Source organism: Haliaeetus albicilla, chromosome 17, assembly GCF_947461875.1.
Source record: "Haliaeetus albicilla chromosome 17, bHalAlb1.1, whole genome shotgun sequence".
Lineage (NCBI taxonomy): Eukaryota > Metazoa > Chordata > Aves > Accipitriformes > Accipitridae > Haliaeetus > Haliaeetus albicilla.
The window spans coordinates 25,375,851-25,399,645 of NC_091499.1; the positions used below are offsets into that span (position 1 = coordinate 25,375,851).

At 41.1% G+C, this 23,795-nt stretch overlaps 1 protein-coding gene across 4 annotated transcripts in view; it reads left to right on the top strand.

Moving 5' to 3' along the window:
• The window catches only part of SLC22A16 (solute carrier family 22 member 16), a 68,085-nt gene that overhangs the window by 23,572 nt on the left and 20,718 nt on the right, over positions 1–23,795 (top strand). The window contains exon 1 of one of the 4 annotated variants that reach the window (XM_069805084.1): positions 6,791–6,955. The exons of the other annotated variants lie outside the window; for them this stretch is intronic. Within the exon in view, the coding sequence (XP_069661185.1) occupies positions 6,906–6,955 (50 nt within the window). The 5' untranslated portion in view covers positions 6,791–6,905. Of the gene's footprint in view, positions 1–6,790; positions 6,956–23,795 lie in introns of those variants that run through there. 4 annotated transcript variants of the gene reach the window in all.

The following is a 23,795-nucleotide window of genomic DNA, read 5'->3' on the forward strand; positions in this document are numbered from 1 at the left end:
GTGTGTAGCAATAGCTTTTGAATCTGTTGTGAAAGTTGTGTAAAATTTTTGCCTTCAAATGAGACTGTTTGATGAGAGTATCTGACATTACCTGGCTGCATATTGGTGTATAGTCTCTGTCTGATTTTTGCCAAATGCACAAAAAATATGTCTGTCATGTTTAGTACTTTTCTTACAAGAAGGAAGTATTTTTTTCTCAAAAATTTCAGTTACACTTCATTGCTCTTCACCCTATGTTACAGTCATCTTATATTAGGAAATAAGTAGCTCCTATGGATGTATGGAAAGTAATTTTTGCTTGTCTGCTTTATTAGCCAGGGTGCTATTTTGCAGTATACAATAAACACAGTATGTATTCCAGATCCCTGAGGCGCTTGTCCTTGGCGTCCTTCCTGCTCTGAAACCTGTCCTGCCACTTCCTCATTGCTGAGACCACCAACAGACAGGACCTGGGAGTCCAAAATGCAGTGGTTTAAGACACTACTGGCACACAGGTCCAACCCACCTTTCTGCCAACATAGACAGGGCCAAACAATATGAAATCTGTACCTCAGCCAGCCTGTTTCACAGACCATAGATTTGCTGAGGCATCAAGTGGAGGGCAATGGAGCAGACAGCTGGTATTGGTATCATCTTCAGTCACTTCATCTAAATCTGTCAGATTGTCAGATCTCTCTTGACTGCGTCCTTGGTTATTCATGCTAAATAGCTTAAGCTAACATGATATGCTGCTGTTTTTTCTGCACTGTTAAGAAGCCACAGTGCTTGTCTGTGAGGTCCCAAAGAAACTCCAGTTTTCAGAGTTCAATACATTGGCATGGCAGCAGCTAAAGTAATTCAGTAATTGCCAGCATTGTTTAACTAATTAACTGCAACACAAAATTAACCTCATCAATTTTCTCTCTGAATACATTTATAAGTTAGAAGGCACTACTTGCATGCCTGATCACTTGCATAGCGAAGGATATAGACTTTCAACTTGTTTTATTATTGAACTCATTTGATAAATACCCCTATATATGAGAATACCTCTATATAAGAGAATATCTATCCATCTATCTATCTATAAAAGAGGAAAACATCTAATTTGATGATGGTTAGAAAATTTCAAGGGGTAGAGAGTCCATCAGTTCCTTTGGTTAATGGTTCCAATAATTATTTACACTTTTTGCTATGGACATGGACCTTGTTTCTCATTTCAGTGAATCTGGCTTCAACTTTCAGCTTCTGGCTTATATTATCTCTGTCTCTGCTAGTGTATAGGGTCACTTGGTAACTGTATTTTTTCCTTATGCAGGTTCCAATGCAGCGTAAATTCTAGTCACTTCTTAATTTTACTTCTAACAGGATTACAAAATTGAACTGTGAGCTCCCTTCCCACTCTTCGAAGCACTTTCTTCCCATTATCTTTTATTTCTGTCCTCCTGTATGTTTTGTCTGTACAAAACAGCAAAACATAACCAGTACAAAATGCAGCATATTCAAGGATGCCTTCTCTGTTCTTCAGTTAAATACAGACTGGCAGAGAACAATTTTGTAACCCTGCTAACACTGCAGTTGCAATCATACATACTGCTGTTTTAGGAGGGTGCTGGTGAGTTCACAAGACCATGTTGTCACTCCCCTGGTCACATCAATCGTGAGGAAGTTGTGCTGAAAACCTTGGAGCAGACAGAGCTTGAGGGAATATTGCCCAGACTTTGCCACTGAGCCCTGTGTCCCCTGGCATGCTTTCTGATGCTGTGTCCTGGCTAATATGTGATCACTGATCTTACAGGAAGGGAGGAAACATACTAAAAAAATAATAATTGAAACAAAATTAAAGTCGGGGTTTTGAGTGCACTGTGTTAATGTTTAATTAGAGTGCTCTCTTTGGAATTTCTGTTTAGATTAAACTTTTGCTAAATGGTATTTTTAAGATGTGTATCAGAGCTCTCAGACTTTTATAAGGCATCCCTGAAGAACTCTATCATAAAGATACCATAGAGGTTAGCTTCTGCATTCCCTAGGAGGCCAGGCCTATGTGTACACACTGTAGGTGTAGTCCAAAACTGAAACAATATTCAGACAAATTCTCATTGCCATCTTCCTTATTGCTAAGGGGCTTCCGTTCCCCCAAAGACTTTAGATGGAGTAATGACCTGCAAAGCTCTCATTGCTTTCCTGCACATTCTGCTTGCTTTTCTGAATGTCTGAATTACTTTTTCATTATTCAAGAAGACTGTTTATTCATATTGGACCAGTATAGAAATCTTCCATGATGAAGTAGTCTGTTCGTATGCACTCATCATCTGTACAGCTGGAATAACTTCAGACAAAAGGATACTGTGGAGGAAGAGTTCTTGAAAACATGAAACTGAAGTAGCCCACACTGAAGTATCATGGTTAGACGTGTCTTTGCAGGTGTCCACAGTACAACTAGGAGACACTTGCTACGCTTTCAAAATCCTATCTGGGCCTTTATTGTGCTGAATATAAATCCTGAGTGAGTTCTCTGGAGGAGTCCCTTGTGATTATTCCAGAGTCCCATCCAGGAGACAGTGGAAGAAAAAATATAGCCAAAGCCATAGCGAATGACTTGGGGCTGCTAAAACTGCCTCATGCCTGCCTGGCCTGCTGTTTGAGTAGCAGCAGCAGGGAAAAGAAGATGTACTGAGCGTATTTGTCTTGTAACAGCTGCTGACCAAACACTCTCCTGTCAACCTTACTATGGCTCTGGTTCTTTAAGGTTGATAAGAAAATGCTTGGACTGTCATGAGAAAACAGGGAATTGCAGGGCTCCTTCCCTGTAGTTCAGGAGAGTCCCAAAAGTTTTTGCATAGCTGGGTGCATGTGTTGATCCACTTTATCAACCTACTTGCTACACTATTGACCATGTTTTTAAGTCTGGTAAATGCATAATGATGCACAAGCTATTGCAATGTAATTGCAAAACCCCCAAACCACCAAAGTAAAACTCATATAATGCCTTATTTTACTTTCCAGCAGACAAAAGCAACGTCTGCATTACTTCCCTACTTCTTGTAAAGACAAGTTTTCTGCAAGCTTTTTTCAACACCAGCAATTCAATGGCTGACAGACATTTATGCAAGTAAGACCCATTTTGGGCTTACTCTCTAGAAGCTTCCATTGTGTTTTCATTGATAAATGCACTCGCAATCATCCTGCAGGTTTTCCCTGGAAGGGAACAGGAATTGGTAACTTCAAAACAGAAGGTTACGTTCAAGCTATGTTGTGGTTGATTTCAGTGAGGTTTTTTTCACTAGTGTGATAAAGCAGACATCGGAGACCACTCAGGGATGGACTCTACCTGTGTGCTTGACTTGAGTGCTGGTGGCAGTAATTAGACCATCTGTGATTCTTGCTTGACACAACTACAGTTCCTGCGTTCCCTGTAACACTGCTCCTCATCTGTGGTTTACAAGCCTTGTCAAAAGGAGTGGGGAAACAGATGGGTCACAAATTGGCTCCATTTAAGAAGTCATCACCTATGTCCATGGAAAAGTGTTGGCAACACTACCAGTTATCTGCTGTCCTCACCACTTTGGTATTTAGGGTGCAGCTGCAATTTGAAGCTCAGCATGCACATATGAATGTATGAGAACACGTACAGAAATTCACATCGCAGGCATGTTCCTCATACACCTCTCATATTTTGGTGACACTGTCATTTGACTTCTTAAAAAAGAGGAGGCCAGGAACAGCCCTTACCGGTAGAAGCCAGGTTTTTCCTAGTGGAAATGACTAACTGAAGGAGATTATTTTGTAAGCCATCTCTTCTCCCATTATGAGTTGTTAAGATAACTTCTTCCTCAAGGATTGTGCAATATTGAGTGACTCTGTTGAACAACAGCCTGCTTGTGTCAGAAATGAGGTTAAACCTGTAACTGAAGTTTTTTGCGATGCACCGTTGCATATTCCCCTTGCAGGATTAAATGGGCAACATTTTAAACCTCCAGAATACCCTGGAGAGTGTTGTCTTTTGTGAACACCCTCAATCTTTGCATCCCAGTGGTTTCCAAAGATATTATAGGAAAGAGATCACAACCTCTCTTCAGTTTCTTTGGCTAATAAAAATCCCCAAAATTCTGAAGTAAGTTGAGCTTGGATGCGGATGGTCTAATCTTGACCCATTTTAATTATAGGTATCTTTCATTTCTTCTTTAGATGTTCCCTGTACTTTCTGTAGCACAAGGTTATCACAGAGCACAATCCTGTGGAAAAAGGGCTGTGTACTGTACATGAACAGTACTATGACTGTTTCTAGGCGACTCCGGTGAAAAACAACTCAGTGAGGAAAAACAATGACTAAAAGCACAGTTATTGCTTCATGTAGCGCTGGTGTAACAGGATAGGAGGAAGGCAGGCTTAAAGCATGTTGTGCATCTTCTGAGGCTTGAAAGAAACGAGGCAAATCTGTGACCACCACATGTTTAAGAAAGCAGACATTGCAGACAATACGTTAACAACCTTTGGATATGCAGACCTGTGGGAGTTTGGTATTAACTTTAATAGGAGTGAGTGCAAATTTCCTGTCTTTGATATGGGCAGTAAAGTCATGGTATTATCAAAGAGGCAAGCATAGAGAGAAATGCGTGCAAGAACGCCTGTGAGAGATTCCACGAAGAGAAAACTATTGATGGATCTTTTTAGGTTTAAAAAATGGTGCTGAAAGGGATTTATCTATTTCCTGCTTGACTTTTACACCAAACATAGTTCTTCCCTATACCATAATGCTGTTGAAAAGTAATGAATTTACTTGTTGTAGGAGGCAAGACACTAAAAACAGGCACATGATCAGCAATGCAATATTTAGCTGGAATGTTTACTATTCAGTGGTGTTTGGTTTTGCAACTAACTGTTTAACTAGTGTGGTTCTTTGGAGAAAGAAATGCTTTGTTAAAGTACCAGTGCTGCATGCAAGCACATACCATTTCAAACCTGGAAAACATTCTCCAGAAAAAAAAACAAGGACGATTAAATTTAATGCTGATATTTATAAGGCAAAAAACATGTACTACAAAAATTCTTACTGAAAGCAAACAAATCCATCCTTAGACTTACTAGTTTACATAGCCTAAGAAAGTAAGTGCAGCAAACCCTAGACTCACTGTTAAAAATGTCCTTTGCAGATGCACAGAGACATATGGGGAGCTTTGCCAAACGTAGCAATGCCTTCAAAACTGTTGGGTGAGGCGAGGGGCCTGACAACACGCTCACTGTGAGGAGCAATCCCCTGCTGAGCTTACTATTCAGATTCCTAGTTGTCTAACGTGATATTTGCTCATTTTGCTGGTCCGGTCAGGAGTCACTCGGAGCCAAGGAACCTGACGAACATCTGCTTTTTCCAGGTCTCTGCCGGAACAGATTGACACCCCGAAGACCCAACGTCTGCTCTGTGCAGAGGGACAGTTGTGGCGCTTGCTTGGTGCCAGTCTCTTAAAGGCACATTTCCCTGCAAAATGGCGGAGCCTCATGGCCCGTGTGGTTGCCCAAGTATTTTGGTCAGGTTTTGGAAACGGAAGGTTGACTTCCAGTGATTTAACAGGGGTTTACTTATCAGCTTTTTCTGTGCTTCCTAAAAAATGAAGTATGCATCTAATAAGATTGAATTGACTTGGCATTCTGGTTTTTTTTTTTCCCTTGTGTTTTCCACTAGAGCAGCCCAGAAAGAGCTCATGCAATCTGCTGGAAATGCGTCTTTCATCACAGAGTCATAAAATAATTGAGGTTGGAAGGACACTTTGGAGGGCATCTGGTCCATCTCCTCACTCAGAGCAGGGACAACTTTGAACTTGGATCCCCCCGAGAAGGGGGAAATCAAGTGCTCTGGGGAGGAAAAATGTTCAATACGAGAGCTGCACCTGCAACAGTTTTTTCTGTATCTTGCCTAATTCTTAGAGCCCAGAGTGACTGGGCTGCTAGAGCGTTACCTGTTCCAACAAAACCCACTGCTAAGTTAATTACAAAAGCCTCCTGTTGTAACTTGCTTTGCTAATCCTCAAACAATTTCAAAATTATTATCTTGGCCTACTCTGGATCAGACATAACAATAAGCCCAAATATAATTGAGGCTTCATTACAAATTGGAGTACTAATGACAGTCATGCAGAGATGGGACACATTACATAATTTACCTTTATTAAGTGATACTATTTTACGTCGTGTGCTAATACTTTGAGAAATCCCCATGTAATATAACCAAATAACAGAGCAGATTATAAGGCTACTAAAAATGAGTCTTCTTCAGAAGCCGTCCTGGGAAAGAATTGTTTATTCCCTCCTTTAATTGAAAACGTCCACATGAAATACACTAGACCCTGAAACACCAGATTATTAACGATTGTCACAGGAGCATTTAAGCCCGTAATTGCCTCCTTTAATTTAATTTTCATGGGGGAAAAAAAAGAGCGTGCGGCAGATGCTGCCCGACGGGGTAGGCAGAGACCCATCCCTCAGAGGAAAGCGTCCGAGGCGCTCAGTCGCTGCCAGAGCCTAAACGCCTCCCTCAGGAACCACAGCCCTAACGCGGGAAGGCAGCAGCGACGGCCCCCGCTGCCGCCGCGCGAAGCCCGCCCAGCTCCCCCCCCCCCCCCCCCCCACTTTGCCCGGCCGGCGGTGTCCCCGCCGCGCTGAGGCGAAGAGGGGCCGCCGGGGCTGCAGGTCCCGCCCGTCCCGCCTCAGGACCGGCTCCCGCGCGGAAGGGGACGGTTGGCGGCGGGGCGGCGACCGTTAGGCACGCGCCCCGCCCCGCCTGGCTGAGGGGCCGCGCGAGCCGCCCTTCCCGCGGGCGGGGCGGGGCCTCGTAGCCCGGCGGGGGCGGCCGGGCCGGGCCGGGCCGGTGCCTCTTCTCCGCACCGCCGGGACAAGCGACGCCGAGGCTGCCGGCTTGCTGCCGCCCCGCCATGGCTCCCAGCTCCGAGCGGCTCTTCGACTCCTTGGGACACTTCGGCAGGTACCGGGCCAGCCCCGTCCCGTCCCGAGCGGGGACCGCGCCGGTGGGCTGGGGGCCGCTGCCCACCCCCCTCCGCGCTCGCACGGCCACGGGGGACTGTGGCGGTCGCCCGTCCCCGTGCAGGGACTGTCGGACACCCACGCAGGCAGGGTATCATAGCTAACCCCCGCCGGGACTGACGGGCACGGGGCGGCTGGCGCAGGGAGAGGGCACCGTGCGTGGCGTGTCCTCGCAGCCTCGTGTGCTGCGGGGGGGGGGGGGGGCGCACACGCAGACTGACACGGACACGGAGGGGAGCTGACACGCGTGTTACACGCACGCGCTCACACCCTGGCGTGTAAATTCACGCTGCCGGGACAGGCGCTGGCACGTGTGTTGGCAGCACTCTGCGCCCCCTCCCCGTATATAGCCTTCCACGGCACGCTGGCACCCCTGCACGTGCTCACGCGTGCTACACGCACACGCCTGTACGTGTGCCACGTTCGCATACGCGCCTGCGTGCTACCCAGTCACACATAGGCTCACACACCTGTAGGCACCGTGTCCGTTCGTATACACTGTGTGTGTAGTCACACGCATTCATGTATGTGCAGTCTTAGACACGTAATGTTCATGCATTTCTTGCACAGGTGAGTGTGCACACACACGTGCGTGCATCCACACACACGTGCATCCTCACGCACGGAGCCCCAGGCCCTGGAACAGCCTGGGCACTTGATGGGTGATAGGAGGGTACATGCAGCACATTTAGGAGCATTGCGTGACACGCAGACGGGCTGTTTCTGCACAGGGGCACAGGTTTGTTGTGTGCGATAGATTACACGTTTTTATTGAGGTTGGGCTTGTTGCATGTGATACGTGGAGTATGTATATTTATCGGCAAGGGGTTATCTGTATGGTAGATGCTGTGATGCATTGTGGTGAGTTTTCTTCCATGTGGCTTGTGGTTATGATGTGTGTGCATAGAGCCCTGGTTTTGTTAGATGGGATACACAGATGTGGTGTGTGTGCTTCTGTAGCTGTGGATGCAGGGCTGGTATATGAGACTCTGCTTATAGCAGGTAATGGAGAAGAAACATTTGGCAAAAAAATGAAATTTTACAGAATATGAATTGTAAGACTAGGAGGCACACATCCTCACAGTGGGTTCTGTCCTGTACTTTCACAATGTGCTGATCAGCATGGATTTTGAAGGCGTATACTCCTCGGAGCAGATGTCTGGAATAGACCCAGGTGTCACAATGTGGCCACAAGTTCAAGTTGTTGAATTGCAGTGTTGCACTTCCTAGCTCCATCACCAGTGGGCTAGCCTAGCCCACAACGTTGATCTCCTCTCTACTGGGGGCAGGCAGGAGCGGCGTTTTGAACAAAGCCTGGCAACTCCTTTTAATGATAGAAGTGCATAGCTGAAGTCCACAGCAGAATAGGCTCTTAATATCATGTGCAAGCAGTAGTGGTGGCTATCAATAGCATCTGCAGATGGTTAGGATGGAAAGACTTTTCCTTTGCTTAACTGGGACCTATCCTTAAATTACATGTTTGGCTAAGTTGTGACTTACATGCATAACTATCTGAACAATAACTCATTCATTAGCAGTTCTGGGTCAGCAACAAAAATACCTTGTTCTGGGTGAACTAGGAGAGAAATCCTAGTAATCCGTTTATTTTGCTGTTGCTCTTCTGTCCTGCATGGTCTTTGTGGCCAGCAGGCACTTGATGCTGAATACTGAAATAACAGGAAAGTAGTCATTCCTAACTACTGAAGTAGTTTTCCTACTCGAGAACATTTATCAATACTTCAGATAATGTTTCCACAACTACCTCTTGCAATTGAAGGGAGAACAATTCTACAGTGATAACCTCACATCTAGGGGGCAGATTATTTGAGATGCAGTTCAATAGGGGTTGCTTTAGGTTTAGGACCTTTGAGATGAACTGCATTTCCCCAAAATCTGCATAGTCGTGTTAGACTCATGGATGTTTGAGATTTCAGAGACCACATGCTAAAAGTAAGTATAATAGTAGCTTATGTTGGATGCACCTATTTAAAAAAGGTTGTAAAAAACTCTTTTTAATCCCTTGATACTGCTAGATAAATGATCATGCTTCGTATAAAAAGTTGTTCTTAACTTTAACTGTGAAGTTAGTTCTGATCAGTTTGTATTTATGCATCATGACACTGACAGATAATCGGTCATTTCTTCAGTTCAAGCAATTCTTATAAGGCCCATATAACCTATGCACTACATAGAGGTTCTGTAGATTTGCCACAGTCAGATGCTGAGCAATCCAAGCATGACTGTTAGTATTTTGAGACTGTTTTGATTTTCTTAAAATCTGACAGATGCAGTAAAGAGTGGCCAGCTGTTTATGCGTATATAAATATATACATGGAGAGAGTATGTATGCATTATATATATATGTAATATGTATAACATATATATAGCTATATAAAAATTATTCATATACAGGTAATATAGAAACCTTTCACTTTGGTTAAGGTTGTGAATTTTGCAGAATTGACATTCACATGGATGCTGACAGTATTTTGCTTTCCATTCGGACTCTCCTTCAGAAGTCTCAGTGATGCTATAGTTCTTACTGGGGTCTCAAGACATGCATGCACAACCATAAAAATGTAATGGCTTCTGTATCCTTTGCTGTTAAAGGAAGACGTTATGCCTGTCTTTGAATTTGGGCATGGGTAGCATCTGTGGCCTATAAATTCAAGAAGGTTGTTTTAAACACTGTTCTTGAGTCTGTCTTTGGAGCACGAGATCACTGCTCGCTATTGCAGAGGTGAATGAGAAAAAATGGTCCTGTCTGCCTCAAATGGCCTCATCTCTAATGAGCTGCCAGGCCTTAAAGATCCCAATTTACCTGCACTGAACTGCACCCTTCTCCCGTGCAGCAGGTCCTGCCAGACTGTGCCCATGGGCTCTCCCCCTCTGCCCCCTGCCCCTTCCCCAGGCCCTTTCTGCCCACCCACCTCAGCCGCAAAAACCCGCTCAGGAGCCCGTCAGGTAAAGAAGACAGAGTCAGCCACTTGCCGTCCCTGGCAGGTCCCCGTACTGGGAACGGGGAAAGGTGACCCACGGCCGTAAGGTTGGTAGCACAGCACGTGTGTAGAGGGGGGGCATGCCTTAGGACCTGGCTGGCTGGCTCATGCTGCCCGCATATCTAGTTCCCAGGTAAACTAAAGGACTTTTAATAACTTCAGTGACTTTAATCTACCAGCAGGACACAGAACTTACTTATCTGGTTGCTGGTTAGAAACAAGCTATGTATTTTGCAGCTCTGATCTACACCATGACAGAGTACTGAACAGAATCGTGTTCTAATCAGGAATAGCTGTCTACAGAGAAATCTGGTAAGGTACCTCTTATCCTAAGTGTGGATGAGAGTGAGGATTTGATTTCCCAGCTGGAACGTCTGATAGCTATGAGATGCAGCTTATGTGGTATGTAGAGTTTTCCCTGTGATTTACAGTTTTCAAATCTTGGCTTATACTTTAGCTAAAAGCAGGTGGTGAAAATTGTCAGGGAGAGAGGGGAAGATTGGGTGTCACTGACACTATTTCCAGGTTTTGTAATGAAGTATTTCCAGAATCTTTTAGAAGTTTGCCTTTCCTTTTAAAGTATTCTGTCTTTTACAAAGTTGAGTAAGTTATCCAGATTTTCAAATGTTGGTTTTATAAATAAAGTATTTTACTGGCAGTTAGACTATTTAATAAATTAACAATGACTGCTCTTTACTGAAATGTTTGTGTATTTATTCAGTTTTTAACATCTTTACATTGTTGTCTTATACGAACTTGTTGCCTGGTCAGTGGAGTTGCTCCAATTTGGACTTTAGAAGCGACCAATACAAGGATTAGCAATGGCTGCTGTGAGGAGGAGAGAAGCAGGACAGGCTGCCTGTTTGGATAAGATGCTCACCTGTTGCAGCCAAACATGGAGTTTATTAGAGATTAATACTCTTGCCAGCAGTTTCAACACTTTCTGTTAATTTCCCTGGAACTTTTCTAGCGTTCACAAATAGACCAGAGACTATGCTTAGCTCATAAAAAAAGCTGGCTTGGCTTCTGTAGAGATTCTTTCAATGGACTTTTGCAGTGCAGATGCTGCTGGTCAGTGCCGTAGTAGCAATATTTGAACACTCAGTGCTAACACCATTTCTCTTCTTCCTACTTTGTAGGAGTCTTGATTCACTTCTAAAGTCCTACACCAAATGGTCTATCTTCTTTTCACATCTCAGAACTTTTCCAGGCTCTTATTTTCATGCTGATGCCCTTATCCTCTCTCTTGTTTCATAGCTCACAGCTCTTGTGATCAGATTACGTCTCCTGCAAATTGTGGTGTGTAGATGTTACTTCCAGGAATTCTTGGGTTTGTATCAAGTAACAAAGAGTCCCAAGTATCTCAAAGATCATGCTCACCACTTCTTTTCACAAAAAGAAAATAAGAATACTTTCAAGCAATGATTTTTCAAAGTGGAATGTTTTACAGATGTCTTGAAAGGTTCTTCCCCAACAAAAATACATTTTTCAAGTGGAGAAGTGTACTTCCTGGACATGTAAAGAAATTGGTTTTCCTTTACCAAGTTAGTATGGAAAAACAGGCAATCATATTCAGCATTTGAACAGATCATTAGCTTTAACTTAGAAATTGGAAACATTACAAGCTTTTTCTGAAATACTAATACATTTAGTATTTAGTACGTCCTACACAAAACTAATATTTTTAAACAGTATAATGTGAATTTCTGTTTAAGCTTTGAGTAGTTTCTTGAAGATGAATAAAATACTGTGGTCTAGAGATTATTTTCAAAAAACCTTTTTTTTCCCCATATACTGGCTACTTTATACAGTGGAAAAGTTTATCGCAACATATCTGTCATTCAGTTTTTCAAAATGTGTCAGTGGACAGCTGATGTGTTTACTGGAATGTGCCAGACTGAAGAATCTCAAATCTAAGTCCTCTTTTGGCTCCTAGTCAGGGGTGGTAGTTGACAGAAATGCTTGATAAATGTTCTTCAGCTTTATAACTATGCTATATTATAACCTGAATCAGCCTGTGCTCATCTCAGATGTTCATAGGATAAAATAAGTGGACTTGGCTGCATTTCATTTTTTTCCCCTTTTTTGGGGGACAGGGGCACGTCCAGATATTTTGCAAAGAGTACTTGATCAGTTAGTTGAATGGCATCTTAGTAGCCTTGGACAAGCAAGACAAGCCATGTGTTTTCACAGAGCAGGCTCTAGCAGCTTAAACAAAAATCTTATTATCTATGCCTGACTAGGCAAAGTAGAAACACTCTCAAGACTCAGAACCCAAGTTGGATACTGGCAAGAGCTCCTGGATAATGCTCCATGCTCCTCTAGCAGTGTGGTCTGCAAGAGGTACTAACAGTATTTGCTGGGATCCAGGTCGTATCGGAGGCAGTCTAGCACAGGATCTGCATAGACAAAAGTGTGTTGCATCAGAACATGCTGTCAACCTCACCCTGCCTGTTTCTGGATTGAAAAAGTAGATTCTAATAATAGAAGTAGATTAAAAAGTAGATTACAATAATAGAAAAATAACTAAATAAGAGCAGGATGAAATTATATTTGTACTACCCATTACTTCTCTAAGGCTAAAACCTGTAATACAAGCAGCACTCAAAATTCAAGCTAGTAAATCAGTTAGGACTTGTAAACCAGCTGCTGCACCTCTGAAATGTTGGCAACCCCCCAGAGTGGCTTCTAGATGAAGTTGTAGCATGGACATAGTTATGGCAGCATGAAGCAATTATCACACACATCAAGGAGCTGATGATCAGCTGTTTCATCCCGAAATATTATGGTATGAACGAAAATGAAATATGTAAGGCACTGCACAGTGTGTTCCCTGTAATATAATGCCTGGGACTGGGATATCACTCCTATAAAAGTTCTGCCAATAATTTTCTCATAATAGTAATGATTTTCAGCAGTACTAAGATATGTTAAAGTTGGAAGGAAATGTTTTAGTCATAGCTTAAGTCATAGCTTAGTCATGGAAAGTTTGACCAGTTTATTGCAGGAAGTGAAATAATACAAGTAGAAAACAATGTTAAATTTAGAGAATTTTTCTAAGGCCCCAGAAGCCTTCATTCAGCACATGGTATGAAAATTTCTGGGCTGCCATTTTTCTATACACGAGAATGGAACTGAGATACATACACAGCTGACATTTTATTTAGGGTAGCTTGAGGCATGAAGTTCTAGCAGCTGAGCAAGAACATGAGATTCTCAACTTCTCAGAAATATGGAAAAAATAGCAAGACAGAGAAAATATCAACTGAGGTAGCTATGTCTCAGTTGCAAGGCCAAGGCTGGAAAAAGTGTGATGACAAACCATACAAGACAGATTTTCAAGCACTAATAATGATGGTTGATCTGTCAGATTGTCCATCTACTTGGAGACAAATCTCAGCTGTCTTTGAAAAATACTGAAATTACCTGGAGAGCTAATGTGTGCCTTAATATCATACATTGACAGCCAAACTATAATGCTCACCTCACTCAGAGCAGATGTTCCCTGAAAATCACACACAATGAAGATGTGGTTTGAGTAATCTAGAAGCACCATCCGTTGGATCACAGACTGAACCCTTTCCTCAAGAATATGTTTTCATTAAGAGGTGAAGTTGGGTTTCCTCTTCCTATTATTTGGAGGCATTACTATAAGATAGCAGCATCAGAGATGCAGCCTCAGCAGTGGTGCTGAGGCAGGAATACAGGACAAGCCCTGGAGAATTGATGGAAAAGGTCGATAAGGCAGCAAGAAGTAGAAAAGAAGTGCCGAAAAGGTGCTTCAAGGAACTGGGAATAATTTGCTGCTCTATAAAGAGCAGTCAGCACCACACTTTGGATGGGGCTCAGTGCCATTTAAATGTGTTGTATCCATGATGGCCCAGAATTTTCCATCCATATTGCAACTTCTTTCTCCTCTCTAAGTTGTGAAAGAGTTTTGGAAGGATCCAATTTCCTACCTGACACATCTGTATAAGTCTATGCTAGCTGTGTGGGGAAATCAGCTGTCCAAATCAAGGCGCTAGTGAGCTCCTCTCACTAACTTTACAGGCCTATATAGTATAAACTTCAGACATCCGCATTAGTCACCTTGTCAAGGGGGAGAATTAGGCCCTTTAAGGACATGATCCATCTGTCTTATTTTCAGTGAGTGGTTTAGGACAAGATAAATGGTGCACCTAGATTTGTCTGTGGTTCCTCATTGAGTGAGAAGGGCATCTAGAGAAGTAGTATAGATAGATGTATATGGATTGCATACTGTATACAGTTATTTTGTATCCAAGTGTACAGTATATGTGCAGATTCTTTACTTTCTACCTAAATTAACTATTTAAGGCTTAACTATAAGGTTGAGATGTGGGAAATGCTTCTGGCAGGACACTTTCTGTGTCACAGCATTAGCCAGCATCTCAAGACAATGTGAAGTAGATACCCAGATCCTTGCATTGCTCTGCTGTCAGACATCAGAAAAATTGTCACGTATGCAACGATACTACTGTTAAAATGCTTGCTACGTTGCTACTTTCCATCAGCAATCCTTGCTGTCAGTTCCTTGAATACAGGTAATTCCACGAAAGATTGATTTAGGTGAACTGTTGAATCAAGAGCATTAAGATCAGAGAAATAAGAGATCAAGCCAGTTCTGAAAACATGGAAATCCCAAAGGAATGGAAATTGAGGGAATAAAACCTGCAACTGGCTTTCTGAGAAGGATAAAAGGAAGATAAATGCAATCATTTAGAACTTATGAAGTAGGCGAAAATACATTTTTTTAGCCTTCAAACTGCAGGCACAGATCTTTGTGTCCTTGATGAAAAATTAGAAAATATTAATAATAATATTCATTTAGCCCTTGTTCTGTAAATAAATATTACTATATCTATAATGTAATATTTCATTTGGTGGATGTCTGTCTAGTGCTAGAGAGAAAGTCAGATACAAAAGGTGAAAAATGAGTAATAATAGATAAGCAATGTCCAAAAGCGTTCTCTGACACAAAGCCATTGGACATATGGTGAAATTATACTGATGAGGCCACATTTCATTTAAATAATTTGTATTCATGGCTTATATTCCAGAACAAATTATTGGTTGGATTTTTTTTCCTGCACCTTTGGAACTGGTGTAGATCGGCAGAGCTGGGAAATACCATAAACTTGCTACAGCTCCACCCTTCTGAGTGAGATAATTCATGTTAGTCCCAGGGTCAGAGCGACTGGGACCTCATCTCATTTACACTTGTATTTTAGGCTCTTCGCAGAACTGTCATCCTTTGTAGATCAGTGTAGCTGAGCTCACTTCTGTCTCACTTTTCCATTGAGAATAGAGGTGGCGGTTGGTACAAAAATAGATTTATGTAGAAGAATCCTGTTAGGTCTGAGCAGAATCCAGCTTCTTTATTGGATTCTTGTGGAGAATGGGACCCATATATTGCATTATTCCAGATCATTCCCTTGTATGAGCTACCATAAGAGAAAGACTCAAGGAAAGAACCTGACAGTATTGTGAAAGTATAAGCAGGTAAAAGAGCGTTACAGAATATGTTTAATATGAGGCCAAAGAGCACTCTTAGCCTTGGAAACAGTCAAATCTGTAATTTGCATTTCTTTGTTTTTAATTTAAATTACTTCCAGTTGTAACAGTTTAAAGAGAAGGGTAGTAGAATCATCTTCCTTGAATGACAGGAAATGAAAATGTTGCTTTCCATTAAGAAATCAAGAACAATATAGAATAACTCAGTTGGTCATGGAAGAGATAAATGACCAATAAAACTAATGAAAATACCTTTTCTTTGGAAAGATCAATAATGCTATTAAGATTTTGACTTGTCTTCTTTAGAGAGGTTGTAGAAAAGCTCTTTGTCTAGTTAAAATCAAGGCAGTAATTAAAATATGCTAGATCTATTAAATCAACTTTTGGCATTTCATACTATTTTATATACTCTACAATGTGTAAATCTCTCAGAGGAGAGAAAACAGAAATATTTTTCTTGTCTTGTGAAGACACAGGCTAGCCAAACCAATACCCAGGACTGAAACTGGAAGGGGATATAAATAAACAAAAATTGCACAGAAGTTCATGACCAGGCTGCTGATCAAAACAAAACAAACTGAAAAGCTCTCCAGTAGGAATTAATCATTCAATAAGGTCTCATCATGGGGCAGATTCCCATGACCATTTGGGGAGAAGGGTTTGAGGACTTCTAGGCAAAGAGAGGGCTACACATTTGCAGTGAAGAGGAACAATTTGGAGGGAAGGTGAGCTACAAACCTGCAAAAGCAGCTGAAAGTACTCTTGCACTCAGTAACCTTCTTTTTTGTGTGGGTTTAGAGATAACCTGTCTTGCCTTGGAGAAGATAGCCTGCCAGGGATACTTACGTGGCCGAGCAGGAACGTGGGTGGGACAGACTGGCTGACCTTGCAAGAGATGATGAACTGTTTATTGGTGGATCATCAGTGTAGACTCCTGAAAAGAGAGGAAGAAGGGAGCTATGTCTTGCTCCTCTTCAGTGTCCTAACTGAGTTTAACAAAGTCTGTAGAAGATACCAGCTACTCTTGTTACACAAAGAGAGAAAAGCTGTTGGTGTGGAGGCTATTTTCCTTTTCAGTGTAGAACATAGCTGCTAAATAGGGATGTGCTTAAACAATTCATACATAAGCAAAACCAAGTTTAATAGAAGACAATACTTTGACCATACCAGACTGTGCATTAAATCGAATCCCTTTCTTCAAGTTGTAGAACTGTAGAATTACAAGTGTAGAATTCTGTACAGGCAGAATTGCAACTTGTGTATTCTCTTTGGCAGCAAAAGAATCTCTGGCTGAAACTGAGTTCCCTTTCCTAAAGTGATGCCTTGATTTACATGTTGACTTTGTCCCAGATTTTTAGAAGACAGTATTATATGACACTTAATTCCCTAAATGTAACATCTTGTTAAGTGATTATTTTTTTTTAAGTGAATTATTCCTAAAAAGCTAATATGACAAAGGTGTCTGCTTTAGCTTTTCTATTTTGCTCTTGATCAAGAGTCACGGTGGTGAAAGTCAGAATTAAAAGAACTTTGTAAGAGTTGCAAATGGAGGCAGGGAAAGTAAAATGACCCATTGTCCAGGTGATACAATGCTTTATGAAGCCCACAGAAATAGACCAAATCATCTTAATCATATTCTAGGCTGCAAAAGTAATGCTATGGATTCTTATATTAAGGAAGAAGGAAACAATGGAGCAACCCAAAATTCCATTACATTTCTGTCAAATATTTACAGAAATGGTTTAAACATAATTTGATCCACAGAACTAATATTCCTTATTATTTCTAACTGAAAACTCAGAAGATACAAGTATGTGCAGGAATGGTTACCAATGTTTGCTAGGAAGGTGATGTCCAGTATTCTTCAATTAATTATGCAGATTTCTTGCTTGTTTTACCTTTTCCCATGAGAACTTTCAAAAACCTGTAAGAATGAGAAATTTTACAATCATCTTCCAAGCAGGGAGGAATTAGATTTCCAGTATAGAAATTTAAAGCCTTGGGTAGCATGCTTAACAGTAAGTGTGGCTTGGCATGAAGAGAATTTATGTAGAATTCAGACTGAAAATAAGCTGTCTGCATCCAAATCTTCTTAGGTGTTACTATGAACAGGAAACAAAAAAAAGTTCTTAAAAAGCATAATTTAATTATGACAACAGTAAGACGTAATTGCTTTGCAGAATAGTCTTTGTAGAATAGATTGCTAGTTGCTTCAGAACAGACAGTTTTCATCACTGTGAAGTAGGTATTCAATCCATGCATTTGTACGTTCAGCTATACCAGGTTCAGAGTTTTGCAACAGAAATATGTAAATAGAATAACAAATAAGTAAGAACATAATTCTTATGAAAACCAATTAGTTTTATTTCAGGATTATAGACAGAAAAAAAAATCAGAAAAATAAGTGTGAACTTATATAGTTTGAACAAAGTTAGTGCGATGTGTCATTAAGGTAAACAGCGGAAAGCATCTGATTTCCTAAATGGGAAAGGAAGAATGGAATATAACAGTTTATACATGAAGTACTGCCTATGTCTATAATTAGATGGAATCTCAATAAAAACATTTAAATTCTTTTAGATACTTTACAGATTATGATGTGAAATGATTTGCTTACATAAGCTGATGGAAACGCTACAGCATGAAAGGGATTAGGATTTGTCCCCAAAAAAGAGGCTGACCGAAAGAAAACAGTGTTGCCAAAGATACTGGAATTGAGTTTTCCCTGTGAGAAGTAATGCTAGTAATATATCATGCAGACAGAGTACATGCTAATTTTCTAGATGGTAGATCTTTATAAAAATGCTGTTCCTGCAATGGAAACATCCAAGTATAGAGCCTGAAGCGTTACTACTGTTCAAGCATAACCACTCTGCTGTGTTTAGCACTGACCCAAATAATTCCCAAACAAACCTAAATAACTTAAAAACTGCATGATATGTTCTTTTTTAATTAAATTAACGGGTATATATCCGTGACACATGTAAAGCAGAAAGAACAATTGGATAACTAGAATAAAATAGACTGATTCCCGCTTTGCCATTGAAAGGTATTGGAATTGCTGTTGCAATCGCAGTCCATTCCAGCTTGCCAGCCTTGTTCCCATTGTGATTGCTGCTCCACTGGTAAGTGCTGTAGCCCCTCTTGGAGCCGTGACCTCAAGTTCAAGGACTGCTTTACTGGTATGCATATGGGTGCAAATGTACCAGAATTACAAAAATGTATTTCATAATGATTTTGATAATCAAAAAGAAGGCTGACTAGAAGAAGATTAGACATTAATGTGCACCATTTAATGTTTAACCATTGTTTTCAGGGATAGTTTTAATGTCCACTTTTTCTGTCCCTTTTATTGCTTTATTTCTACTATTTATAAGATAGATACTATAAATATGTGAAGGAGAAAAACTGCAGTTTTTGCAGGTTTTTTGCATCAGAGATGTTTGGTTGGCATTTGTTACAGAGGCAGGTCTTGTAGATCTCTCTCTTCACTACATAATCCATCTGTAGATGGATCCCTCCATGGCAGGTGACGTATCATTTATCTTCCTTCATCTAAGGAGCCTAGAGTATTGTGCAAGAGCTGTGCTTACCTCTAACGTTGCCATACTGCTCCAAGTCCATTGTTGACTTCTCCAGAATCCCTTGTTGACACATGCAGGAAAGTTAGTGGATATAGCCCCAGCAATTAAAAAGCTACCACTCCCAGTGACGTGTCCCCCCCCATCCAGAAGTTACTTTCACAGTAAAGTCAAGAGTGGAACATGTGTATGTAGCTTGGTTGCTTGACTGCAAATCCGGAGCCTTTGTGCCCAGTCCAGTTCCCTGGTCAGTTGAACCAGAAGGCTGTGCGTTGTGCCGAAGTGGCTGATCCACGAACACACTGTCCTTCTGGCTGGCTCTCCCCCGGCGGCAGTAACCCTTGGCAGAGGGGCAGCAAGAAACAATCGGGGCGTCTTTAATGGCAGCTGCCCTTTCTGCTGTGTGTAGCTGTCCATAGATGAAAGCTATGCTCCTAGACTGTTGAAACCCAGCAGTATTTGTCAACTGGATTATTTTGTCACAAGTGATGACAGAAACCTGATGTGCCTGATGTAGATAGTAAAAAATGAAGACATGTTGCATTAATTGTGGAAAAAAAATTTTTTTTGAAAGTATAGCCCTTAATTCTGTAGCACTAATTCCTGATTTTTACACTGATGTGACTCATCTAAGCTGTTACACCAAATGTGCAGCAGTGAGCAGCTGACATATTTTTCTTCTTGACTCTAGTGAACAAATGCCAGGCTTGTCTTAATCAAAGGGAAATGTGCCTAAGTTTAATGGGATAGAAATGTTACAATTCTTCAGAGAATCAGTTTTAAATGATTGTAAGAATGTTTTGGTAAGTGTCTGCTGTGTCACATTGTCACCAGTGATGATATATAATTCCTGGGGCCTTCCTGATCCCTACAGGCTTTCTTATTCCTGTTGCATCTGTGCTGTTGGTACATTTAAACTGGATAACCAACACAGCATCTTCTGCCTCTGAAAACGAATTCTGCAAATAACCATCTTCCTGATGTGGGCTGAGACCAAGTCTTAGTGTAGTTTAAACTGCCCTTAGGAGGGAAGGAAGTTCACTCTTGACACTGTAAGTCAAATAAGGCCATGTCTGTTGTATATTTAAGGCTGCTTCCAAATCTGCTCTCTGCACCATAGCAAAAATACTGCTCCTGAGTCTCATTCAGCTCTTTTCCTCTCAAAAAATAAGTAAGTGTAAGGGCATCACAGCTTTCTGGTTTAGAGTGAAAAGAATGCTGAATGGCTTTTCTCACATTAAAAAAACGAGGATGGAATACAGAGGTGAAAGTGGTTACTGAACACAAATTCTTTCAGAAATAGTAAATATCTGGAAGGTTTTTTTCCACTGAAGCAATCCTGTTGAGTGTACACTGCACAACAAAAACGTACTGTGTTTTCTGAATAAGCAATTTGCTAACAAGATGATTGAAAAGACAAACAGTAAAAATAGTTCTTGTAAAACCTGTGTAATAGTACAAATCTTTTGCTAATCACAGGACAGCCTTGTGATTCTATCCTACACTAAAAGGATTTTTAATTTTTTATGTTAGCTTTTGATGAGTATCTAGTAATTCCCCCTCTCCTCTCTTTGATGGACAGACAAGGAAAAAAATATTATCAGAAACATATTTTATTTAACATAAAATTAGTGTCTAACAACCTAGTGTCTGCACAACTGGTGCAGATCATTTGCATGGATGCAATATAAATTGGACCAAGCAACTACTCTGGCTTGGTTTGGTTTTTTTAATAATTTTCTATTTTTTACTTTTTTTTCAAGTTAGAACAGTTTCCTAGATAAAATTCACAGCTGGTCCACATAAAAAGTACCACGGCAACTGAGCGTGGAGTGCACTGTGTCTCAGGGGATGAATAAACAGTGGGAAAGGAGAAGGGAGGAGATACCTTACAGTGACAGTGCCACAGAGGTGTTGTGTCATGAGACTACAGCCAGAGCGACGGTGGTCTGAGATCTAGTTCATTATCTTTGTAGAAGAATATTTTTTCAATTCAGGTAGTGACATTATGATATTACCAGTTGCTTTTCTTACTGATGAGGTATTAAAACTTGTGTGGAGGTGTTAGAGAATGCAAAAGTCTTTTTTTACTGTAAGCCGTAAACTGGAAAAAAGAATAACTGGGGAGAAATTTCACAGAAATATTTTTAAGAAAGACTGGAACGTTTTCATGTTGTGTCTTGCTCAAGCTGTTGTGAAGACCGTTTTATGCTCATTTGACTTCTGGTATTCATTAAGTGTCTCTATACTGGAGCGGTAACCTACAAAGTCCTCTTGACTTCTATATTTGACACTCCTGGCAAGAGTGACAAAATGTGCTTGCCAAATAATTATCTCCCATGGCAAGTCACTGAAGAGATGGAAAAACACTGACAAAGATTATCATACCTTTTAGTACAGTCATCATGTTCACAGATCTTAAAAAAAATGCAAAAAGTGTGTTTTTTAAAAAGAAGAAAATCTATAAAATAGGTTATTGAAAACTACTGTTTGCAACAATATACGTTATGTAATCTGATGTGTGTATGCGAAGATAACTGGCATATAAAATACCCTTGCTAAAAACTGCCCTTTTTGAGATCAGTCCAGGAAAATAAATCACAGACTTCGTTTTGTTTTGGTGACTTTCGAGAGTATTTATTGCTACTGCAATGGTATTTTCTTACCATTTTGATGCATGAGCAGCAGTGTTTCTTTATTCAGGGAAATTTATCTTTTAAAATGGAGTTTGGTGAGGATACCAAAAGGATTATATTACATGTTTGCCTGCAATAGAGAGATTTAAGCTTAGTAATAAAGGAGTTTCTTATCAGTCTGGTGTCCTTAAATTAAGAATTCGGGAAAAAAGTTAATAATTTACAGTCGGTAGCAAGGACAGCATAGACTAACCTGTGCCTGAGGGTCAGTGAAGTGTGTGACCTGTATACGTTCTGCTGCGACCTCCTGCCCCAGCGCGGGGCTGCTCCAGGCTCCCCCAGCACCAAGTCCTCCCACAAAGAGCAGAAGCTGCTCAGCCCTCGCCCGAGAAACAGCCCCAGGGTTTTAAGGCTGGGGAAGAGCATTGACATGGCCACAGCGAGAGGGCTGAGATAAAACTCGTGCACCCAAAGGTCCAAAGGGAGGGATCCCGGGCTAGCAATAGAGCAGGCAGCAGCTGTATGTTCCTCCTTGCTCAGCACTGTCTCCTGCCCCAGTCTCTGTTCCAACAAACCCGTGTCTGCCATGAGGCTGGGCCTGTGTCTTTCTCTGTCCCCTTTCAATCTTCAGCTGTTCTGGAAAGCAAAGTTCAATGCATCTATAGTATTCTCCCATCCCACGTATCATCCTCCCTACATATTTTTCATGCTTTCTATATGTTGTCACTAACAGCCTAATTAATTGCTTTTTGGTAATGATGCAAGTTAACGAATATCCTGACCTCTACGCAACTGGTCTTTCTAGAAGAAAAGCTCTTCCTACCCACAGGAGTTTCGTTATGCAGCTGATAAGGCTGGGCTTTTCAATCTAGCATCAGTGGGGACGCTGTTACAACACTACTGTAGTTGGCAATGAATTTTGCCTTCACAGCACAAGAGGGCTTTCAGGATATTTTTTGTGGGGGTTTTTATATATATATATATATATATAAAAAAAAAATATATATATATATATATTCACACAGAGGGAGTCTTAGCCAGCCCATTGTGGAATTTTACTGGAGAGAGCAGCAGATAGTTTTTACAGGCAGGGGAGCAGCCCATTAGTGTCGTGTGGGATGCCTTCAGCCACTGGTGCTGCCAAACACTTTTCTAACTTCACATCAGGCCTTATTCTCCCATATTCCTGCTCCCCCTGCCTGATCCTTGGCTTTTTTATTGAGCAGTTAGAGGTCAAAAACTGCAGTGCAATCCATCCTGCAGGCCATTTTGCTGTCAAAACACATGTTTTGCTGTTCTTAAATGAAGTCATAAACAGCATAAATTATGTCTATTAATGTACATCTGGCATTCTGTTTGACTTTTTGTGTTTGCTTAGCATAGGTGCTGCAAATTAGGTAAGAAAAATAATGACGCTACAGAATGGACTTCTTTGTTGGAACTGAATAAGGTTTTCATAACACTGAAAATGGAAGAACGTTTTTACAAGAATCAGTTATATCTAGTTCTAAGTTAAACCCTTCAAAGATGGGTGAAATATGGCATGACACAGATATTTCTTTAAAATAAATCCTTTATTGCTTTTTATAGCGGTGGAAACTGTTCTACAGGACACAAAGGAAAAATGAGGAAAGGGTAAGGGACTGTAATTTATATAGCTTTAGAAAGTAACTGGAGGGGGATAACTGACAATTCTGTACAACGAAGTGATAGAAGACAAGGAAGATTTATTCAAGGTTGCACAAGGATATTTTATAAGCTGTTAATAGTCTTACACTGGAAAAGGGGACATCAAGATTAGGTTTAATGAGAAACTTTCCAACAGAAAGATTTGACAGTGGAGCAGTCTGTCAAATTGGCTGTTGAAGTATGATCACAAGAAGTGTTCAGGAAGAGATAAGATAAAACTCTCAAGGGAGCAGTTAGTGCAGAGATTAGCTAGACCTGATCCAAATCATAGCCCTGGTGATGCTCTTGGGATTTGGATTTTTAAAAAATAATGTAGTGTGTTGATTCATGCCATCTTCTCTGTC